A 9,957-nucleotide genomic window follows, 5' to 3' on the forward strand; every position below is an offset into this window, starting at 1 on the left:
TTACTGTATTTGATCAAATAGCCTAAATGCAGCCTTGGTGAGCATAAGAGACTTCTTTCAAAAATGTAAAAAAAAAAAATCTTACAAGACCCAAACTTTTGAACAGTAGTGAATATACAGTATAGAGAGGTTTTTAAAACATCACTCGATCCTACATGATCCAACAACTGCTGCTAGTTTAAAAACATCTACTCTAATTGAATTGAAAAACACACCCTTTTAAGCTACTGCAGTGTCATATGTAATCAAATGGTGTTAAAAGGCCGAAAAATATTGATAAAAATAATATGATGTGGGTGAAAAGTAATAAGATTTATTTAGCTACATCGCCCAGCTTTAAAGCTGAGCAAACTCATGGATCAGATGTGCTGCTGGGCTCTCTCAGAAACATTCAATTACACAATTCCACTTACATAACCTTCATTACATAACTTTTCATTTCTCATTCTTCAGACTTATAACTTTCCCCTTAATGTACAGATTAATGCAGAAGCGTTCAAACCAGCCGCTGTCCCTGACCTCACATTGTTATTGTGGTCCAGCTAAACCTCAATGTAATCCCAGCCCAAAGCAGAGCGAAAGCTCTTCACGCTGATAAAAGCACATAGCATTATGTTATTTCCTAAATTCCTGTCCCTCTTTCAGCACATATTTCTCCATCCCAAATATATAAATGACAGTCCTTCATAATTCAGACATACGACAAAGTAGGTTGGAAAATGTCCTTACAGTATGACAAAAACCAGACCAGACGAGCCCACAAGTTCTGCTTTGATGATCCTATCCATTAAGGTTATCCTTTTTTTGACCAATTTCAAAAGTTCCAGAAAGTTGTCCTTGTTTGTGTGGGTGGAATCAGTAAGCTCAGACGAGACAAGGACATGAAATTCAGACATCAGATGACATTTAATGAAAACTGGATGTAGAGGCTTACCTGTGAGTCAGCAGAGGGTCAAGACCACGGGTGGGCAGGACAGCAGAACATAAAGGAGAGACAAGAATTTAGACAGACAGCTAAACTGTGCCATGTGGATTAAAAAAATTGAAGTACAGAGCAACAATGAGCCCTGGATATGAAAGACAACGCGTGGGAAAGGAGCATGAATCATGTATGTATTGCAATGAAAAGGTAATGAACGAACAAAAGAAAATTAGATAAAAATGCAAGACTTCAGCTGGAAGGCAAAAAAGAGTGGATGAGATAAAGAGAAAGACTTTTTAAAATGTAGTATTAAGCTTTCTATTTTATTTTTCACTGTTTCACTGCATTTTAGTTTGTTTGTTTGTTTTATTGTATTATTTTAGTTTATAAAAATTTATTTTTACTGCATTTACACTACTGATATTATATGTAGCCAAGCTGCAAATGGCTGTAATGTAATGTAATGTAATATAATATAATAAAAAAAACAACTTTAGGGGTGCATTGAAAATGTATCAATTAATGTGTTTTTCAATTAAACTAGGTTTTTAAATATTGCTTAACAATGCCGTTTTGACTTAGAAAAGTGCAACGCTCATGTTTATTTATTGAAATTACAGACTTTTTAAGTGTAATAATCACATTAGGCTGTATCGCGATTCTTACTTTTCCATCCCCAAATTTAAGACCTTTAAAAATGATGTTAAGATATTTGTTATACAATTTAAAATATTTAAGAATTTTTTAAATACGTGCACAGACTTTTATTGTTTTTGTTGTTGTTGTTTCTATTTATTCACACACATGCTCCTAAATAATTTCTGAGGTGCTCCCAATTTACAGCTCTCACACAACTGTGCACTGTCCTGCCCTCTATAATAATATAATATAATATAATATAATATAATATAATATAATATAATATAATTATTATATTACAATTAAAACCATTTTCAGCTTGCATTCATATGACAATTGTGACAGAGAAAAAAAATCATATTAATAAAATAATACAATAAAAGAAGCTAATTCATATTTAATTTACAACATTTTTTTATTTTGCACTTACTGTTCTTAATAGCATTACTAATACCTCCTGTTCTCTCCCATTCTAAATGCATGTAAAACAGCAATGCCAATACAGTAGTTTGAAATTGTGAGAGTAACAGAGTGAAAGAGAGAGTGATGGTGGAGGGTTTTCTAAAGGGGTGGTCTAGGCGAGGCAATGTGAGATATGGAGGTGTTCTTCCAGCAGGCTGCTTCCTTTCAGCTGTCATCTGTCTCTGTCAGCGCGTGAATTCTCATACACGACTCTCTGAGCTCAGCAGAGCACAGCTGTCTGCCCTCTCTCATGACAGGCAGCAGGACAGCGAGATGCCCGTCACCACTCCAGTATAGCACACAAACATAAAGAAGAGCTACACCTGATGCTAAGAGTAGGTCTGAATGGAATCTGCACATTTTTTACATTTTGGGCATAGAATCTGCAGAATTCCGTGGAATAGATTGAAAAATGATGCAGATAATAGTTTATTTTCAAAATACTTTCTACTACTCCAATTTAATGTGCATTGAGCACAGTATGCAAGACATTAATAGGTTGATTTTGCCACATATAACATATATGTGATATTTTATTTTGAGTGGTCCAACATGTAAACGTATAATTTTGGTGTGAGTTTGGGATGGGACTAATTGTTTGATGTGTTTTAGGGAAACTCATTTGTGCAATTCCATTTGTTGCTACTGGCACAGAAATGACGTGCTTTACTTTTAATGTGGTAAAATGTGTTAAAGGGATAGTTCACCCAAAATTAATATTTTACTCATGTCATTCTAAGCCTTTATGACTTAACCTTCTTCTGCAATACAAATAAAAGTCCATTCTCAATAGTATAGCTATGCATGAAGCATGGCTAACACAGAGGTCACTTTCCAACCAAGTAGCTTTCTTATGGTCAATGCGGTGAATTTGTGTGACCAACTCAAACCCAATGCAAAATCTATGTGCGAAAATGTTTTGTTTTTACAGAAATTCCTTTTGAAATAAGTGGATTTTGAATGCAAAGTTTTACCAAGTAACAAGTTACCAAGACCTTTTAAATATAGGGTTGGGTACTGAAACCCGGTACCAATATGGCACCGGTACCTATGTAACCAGTATGTACTAGAACCGAATCAGAACGCATATTTCGGTGCCATGCCTGAGCGATCAATTGAAATATTTGTCCTCTGGTTCTCCGAAACGGATGTAAGCAGCATCACCGGCACCGCACGTGAAAAATAATTTCCCGACTGAGAAACTGCATGTGAACTCAAGTCGGAAAGCACTAATAATACAAATCCAACAAATCTTTGTAGTAATGCGAGTGTCCATGTTGTTTTCACATTTTACTCAGTTACAGCTATAATAGCGATGCCTTTGTCCATATAAGGGATTTCCTGGAGGGTCATGAGTTCTGCTACTTCTGTGACTGGATATGTGGATTTTCTGTGCGAGGGTGCATCCAGTATGAATGAAACAGACATCATGTGTTTATAGTGCTAACGGCCAATCCATCATTTTTTGGGGATTTATTTATTTATTTTTTATTTTTTTTATACGTATCGGTGCAGGCAACGTTTAGGCACCGGAACTGTTTTAAAAGTATGGATTTGGCACCGGTATCGAAAAAACCACGAACGATACCCAACCCTATTTAAATATGAGCAAAATATTAAGCAAATTAAGTAAAATATTTAATAAACTAATAATCTAGGAGCAAGGACCATGTATAACCTTGTGAAAGACAGCAGTTTGAATTCTGCAGAAAGCTTTGTGTGGAATCCGTGAAGGTCTATGAGTTCCTCTAAGCATATCAAAAGAATCCCTAATAAATATGCACCGTCACTTGTGTGGGATACAAACTGGATCACTGTGGTGCCAATCTCAGTCCATGAACTGGAAACCATATTATGCCTTCCATATGTGGGCAATGAACCTCGGGGGCAGGTTTGTGTTATTCTGTTGTTGTTTTTTTGCAGCAAACAAAGACGGGTTGTATTCTCATAAACACCAGAGAACAGAGTTTCCTTTCCAAACCTGGTCAATGCTTCATCCTCCAGCTCCATTCCATAAATCTCACAAACAGCTGCAGGTCATCTACACACAAAACCAAGCAAAACAGATACTGCAAAACCCTAAACAGCTCATCTTAACATGGGTGGCACTAAATTTCACACACAAAAAAAGAGAACAGAACCCCAATAAGTAGAGCCTCAGAGCTATAATAGCTCTGAAACAGACTCCAAAAGAGAGAAAATATCTCCATTCCCCCTCTGTGTTTGGCCCAGAGCCCCGTATACACATTCTTCAGCCAGACCTCTAAGAGTTTACTGCATAATTACAGTCAAAAACACAGGGACTGATATATTAACAACAGCTACCGCTGGGCTGTGACCTTCTCACTCCTTTTGAAGTGCATAGTGAGTAAGGGAGAGAGAAAACAGAAAAAGAAAATTAAAATTATTTTGGGAAAGGTCACAAAGCTCCCATAGCAGCTTGCTACAGTATGTATCTGCCGTCTATGTAGCATGCTAATTCCCACAGCCAGAGGGACGCTTTGTAAAATACAATGTGCTGCATGTGTATGGATGCATTTACACACTAAGGCTTGATCTGACTTGACACATATACAATTTTTTGCTTATCTGTTTACATTCAGTTTATATTAAAACACAACCGGTGCTGTTTATGATAATACACCACCAAGACATGCTAGAATGACTATGCACTATGTAGCTTTGTTCGATTTTAGTTTTATTTTAAAAATAGATTGATAGTGCAATGTAATGGATTTAAAAAAAATAATTGTATTATTTTTTTCACATTTTATAATAATAATCTGAACATCTGAAACATCCTGCGACTTATATTCCAAAGCCGAATGAGAGGTATATGAGCCCAAGTTTATTTGTATAGCGCATTAACACCACACCAATAGTTTCAGTTTTCCTTTAAATATGTGAGTGGAAGTGAAATACACGTTTATAGTGTTTAGAGTTTTTGCAAGTATTTTGTTTTATTTAACGTGCTTTATACATCCACACCATGTAAGAACTTGAATGATTTTCTTGTTGAAATCCTTTATAGCCATGGCGATAAAGATTTACTGACTCTGAGGATGAGAGCACTATTAAAAATATGGCACCAACTCTAACTAACACTCTAGAATGAAACACTGGCTTTTGTGGCCAGCGTCCTCAAACCAATAAAGTATTACATTAACAGAAAAATCTAAATGTATGGACTTGTACTGCTCATGCAGACTTAAGCCTTGAGAGATTGCATTCCAGGTGATTATATTACATTACATGGTGTTACGTTCCATTGTCCTATTGACACCTTTGCAATTAATAACATGCATAAGTATGTAAATGTTTCTGAATGTAATAATACATTTCAGTCGAATACATTATCTCAATCTGTTCACAGTAAATCTGTTATAATGTTTTGCACCTGTTGTGAAACGTGTTAAAAACTTGAAGGAGATCTCGAAGATGATATCACTTAGCAACTTCATTTCCACATGGCTGTTTCCTGTCTCCGCGCTACCTGGCGATATCTTAGCGAGCGAGCAAATGTGGCAGTAATATCAGAGTTCTTTTATGACAAGCGAACGCTTTTGGTTCCATTACCGTATCTTTGGCTCTAACTTGTCATTAATGTGGGAGTGCGGCTGGGTAATAATTAGGCTGATTTCCTTCATTCATTCACACTCTGTTTTGCTAAACCAGCCACGTGAGGGGCTCGAGGTGGGCCGAACGGTCCCCTGCCTGCTCCCCACAGCTGTAATTTGAAGCTGTTTGCATGTAGACTTGTGCCGGTATTCGGTAATGCGATATATCACGGTAATTAATATACGATATTGTTATCGTGGGCACTTCTATCCTGCCAAATGCAATTACATGGACTCACGGTTCAGTCGAGCTGTAGCTCCTCGTTAAACGCCGGCCCGGACTAATTGTACAGAGCTGTTACGGAACCCAAGATGAAGGAGGAAAAACGAGAGGGATCCTCCAAGCTAAAAGCAGTCAGTTAGAAATGCAATTACAGCAGAGAAGAGGATGGCCGGGCCGACAGTAGAGGTTACAATGACTGAAGCACTTGGTGTGTGATAGCCCATTACCAGTCCGCATGAGAGTTTCAATCAGCGTATAATAGCCGTGCATTCTGACGAAACGACATTTTTTGCAAGCAACATATAAATCGCAATTATTTCATTATGTAATAATAGATGTTTTGCCATTGCCTGATGTTGTGAAGGGCCCTGGAGAGCGTGAAATTGACTTTTTTTTCCCTGTCTGTCGCCTTTCACGTCACAGCTTGTGTGCTGACAGGATAGTCTCCAGAGAAGGGCTCGGGACTGTGCTTTTTCTTATGGTGCTATCAGCTAACGTCATTTTCCTGTGGATTCAAAATGATTAGTCACATGGCATGAACTGGTAAGGTGACTGGCTCTAAAACACCCTGGCTAAATTGGCATACCTTTACCTTTACCATCATCTAACGGTAGGGCTGCACGATTAATCGAATGCGATTGTCATGCGCATTTTGTTAGTAAAGCCAGTTCTGTAATCAGCAGTAAATCATCACGTGCTTTCAGATGGAGCAGAATTTACTACACATAGCCGTAGTTCACTGACAAGTTACGCAAAAAAATCGCAGACGATTTTATTGCGCGATTATGAAATCGAAGAAATCGTTCGCGATAATGACAACTGTTTGCATAGCTTCTCAGTGAACTATGGCTCTGTTAAGTAAATGCTGCTCCATCTGAAAGCATGTGAAAATACCACATTTAATAACATTTTTACGCCAAATTCACTTCATAACGTCAGTCGAGTGTTTGAAATAAATCCTTCTGTGAGATGATGTGGCTTCTTACACAGAATAAGGCATGCAACATATTTCATAGTATTTAAGCAGTGATAAAGGCATTGCATTATAAATATACTTTATTTTAATGAAAATTATAATAATAAGAACTATAAACCGTATATTGCCGTAGTCGTGTGTTTATTAGTCACGTTGAATCAATGAAAGCAGTCGAATCTTCTGTTTCTTCAGCTGCAGCGATGCGTATTTGGAGTTTCAGCGCGAGAGCGCCCTCTGGCCTTTGGATGGAGATTTACTGCTGATCACAGAACCGTGCATCACTGAAAGATACGCATGACAATCGCAGCTTCTGTCGAATCGCGATCTCGATTCCATTTCGATTTATCGTGCAGCCCTATCTAACGGTCACTTAAACACTAATAATTTCAAGGAATATTTCACCCAAAAACTTACATTTGTTTAAAATGTACTCACCCTCAGGCCATCCAAAATGTAGATTTGAAGAAATTTAGCATTACATCACTTGTACAACAATGGATCTTCTGCAGTGAATGGGTGCCGTCAGAATGAAAGTTTAAACAGCTGATAAAAACATCACAATACTCAAGCTGCGTATTGGCAATAAACAAATCCATCCTTAATACGTTTCTAACTGAAATACGCATCCTCTATCAATAATATTTCTTTCTCCAGTGAAAAAGCCGTCTCGTCTGAATCAGGAGAGAAATATGCACAGATCAAGCACTGTTAACAAGCAAAAACAGTCCAAAACTGTTCTAAACAAATATGTTGGTGGATTTTGATGTTAGAGGACAACAGGGGATGGACTGGCATTTTGGCCAGAAATGACGGTTTAAAGTTAAAACCCCTTAATAATGGATTTGTTTGTTTAAAAACATGCAGCTTTTTACCTCACACAACATTAATTGATGAGCTGGAGTTGTGTGAATTAATTGTGGATTATTGTGATGTTTATATCAGCTGTTTGGACTCTCATTCTGACGGCACCCATTCACTGCAGAGGATCCATTGGTGAACAAGTGATGCAATTCTAAAATTTCTCAAATCTGTTCTGATCAAAACTCATCTACATTTTGGATTGCCTGAGGGATTAAATCAGCAAAATTTAAGCAAATTTTCATTTTTGAGTGAACTATTCATTTGATAAAGCAATGCAATGCTATTAAATGCAATATTTAGCAAATTTAAAATCCATTTCAGAAATGTAATATTTCTGCATCCCTGATTACAGACATCCTTGATACCAATAAAACATAAGACTACTTTTCTACGACCCAAATAAATACTTAAGAATAAATTCAAGACCCATCCTACATTATTTCTCTTTGAATAATCTGTTCTGCTCTAAATATGAATGCTGTTTCATACTTGAGTACATGCTAAATGGAATATCAATTCAAACACGAACCGTGTGCTCTACAGAAAAATATGGAAAAGATATACAGGACCCACATGGGACCTCAAACATGAGTAGAAAGGCATAGAATGACTCTTCGCACACAGATTCAGAGGTACTGAGGGATTTGGAACTACAGGGAACCCATGGAGTTAAGAAAACAAACAGTACTGTGCGAGTCAAAGCATGCCCTGGCATGTGAGCTCCAAACAACACAGCGCAAAGAGGTGAAAACTACCCCAGAGACCCGTCAGAAGCAGCAGGCCTCTCTACGCCTCCTTCCTTTTGTCCCTCAACTCTGATTTTCAGGTTATAGCACATTAAAGAAAAGGCATTCCTGAAAATAAAGCACAAACATTCTGACAAAAGAAAGTCAAGTGCTTTAAAGAGCTCTTTCACCTTCTTCTGATCTGCACCTGAGATCTGAACAGTAGATTCTTGCCCATATGCCACTCTTGGCCTCAAGGCAAAAGCATTCAACCACTATGCCTGCTGCAGTGGTTTGCTTTAAACAAGACGATGAGGGCAAATTGTGCAGTGGTAATTGGTTTGGAAGCCTGGTTTTGTGTGTAGCTCATATGAATCCAATGTTTTTGATAAGGTGGGCCTCAAGAATCCCTGCTTTAGGAAGGTTTTGGCAAGTTCCCTAGATTAAACTTTACTTTTTTTCTTAACAAGTGGTAAATTGGAGAAACATCTGTGAAAAAGTGTGAATAAACGGGAAAGCATCTTCAATTCAATTTTAGATGTGATATAAAATATCTGATAAACATCCTACAATTATTTGATTTGACCAAAGTTTGGGCAGACCAATTAGCTCTTTATTGATCCTATTTTCCACATTTTAGACAAGTTATCAAAATTATGAAATATTATAAATGGAAGTACAGGAATAATTGGCCAAAATATGAAACAAATCAAAAATATAATTGTAGCTTTCTCAAAGTATCTATGATAACAGCAAATGCATAAGGTACCACCTGTTTTTTAAGCAGTGTTAAAATTGTTGGTTGCTTTCCCTTCAATGTGTCAAAAATAAATAAATAAATAATAAAATAAAATAAAATAATAATATAATTTTTTTTAAATAAATAGAAAAATCAAAATATACTGAAAAATGCAGTTATTTAATTCCTTTAAATGAGCTCACAATAAGAATAATTTATGACAGTAATTCATCACAATAAGAATAAACAATAATTTATAAAATATCTTAAAGAAATATTTATTAAAAATGACTGTTGTTAAACCATGTTGTTTGATGTGAGTGAGTGTGTGTCTGTATGAAATCCGTGACCTGTAATTTGGACGTCCTTCACAGGATAACAGTTCACGTAGTGCTAACAGGATTGAGGACAGATTATGAGGGTGCGGAGGCTAACTGCGATCTTCAATCTAACGTTTGACCACAAATAACCCTAGATTACACCTACTGTCCGCTCCATCCTGCTCATCGCTCATCACAACACCCAATTACACAGTCAGCTTACGCAGGGGTGAAAAAACAGCCAGATAACAGGCAAAAAAACACTGCTAAATGTGTAAATACACCATGTCTCTGTTAGTGGTTAGTGGCAATCAGCACTCTGTGCTGCCGCTGTTTGTGATTTGTAAGGGCTTTTTTTAAGTATTGCTAATTTGTGTTGTCACAATGATGCCTACAAATCTGAGAGCTACGCAAACTCATGGCAGGTGCTGAGAGGGTGCAGAATAAGAGCGGTTCAGATGATCTAAGCACTC

General features: G+C 37.0%; 1 protein-coding gene across 1 annotated transcript in view; it reads right to left on the reverse strand.

The window, feature by feature from the left end:
• Positions 1 to 828: 828 nt before the first annotated feature.
• LOC107668182 (heparan-sulfate 6-O-sulfotransferase 1-A-like) overlaps positions 829 to 9,957 on the reverse strand; it is a 54,425-nt gene continuing 45,296 nt past the window's right edge. Inside the window, exon 2 of the mRNA XM_016459976.1 lies at positions 829 to 934. Within this exon, the coding sequence (XP_016315462.1) occupies positions 931 to 934 (4 nt within the window). The 3' untranslated portion in view covers positions 829 to 930. The remainder of the gene's footprint in view (positions 935 to 9,957) is intronic.

This window comes from Sinocyclocheilus anshuiensis, unplaced genomic scaffold, assembly GCF_001515605.1.
Source record: "Sinocyclocheilus anshuiensis isolate Anshui unplaced genomic scaffold, SAMN03320099.WGS_v1.1 scaffold4042, whole genome shotgun sequence".
Classification (NCBI taxonomy): Eukaryota; Metazoa; Chordata; class Actinopteri; order Cypriniformes; family Cyprinidae; genus Sinocyclocheilus; species Sinocyclocheilus anshuiensis.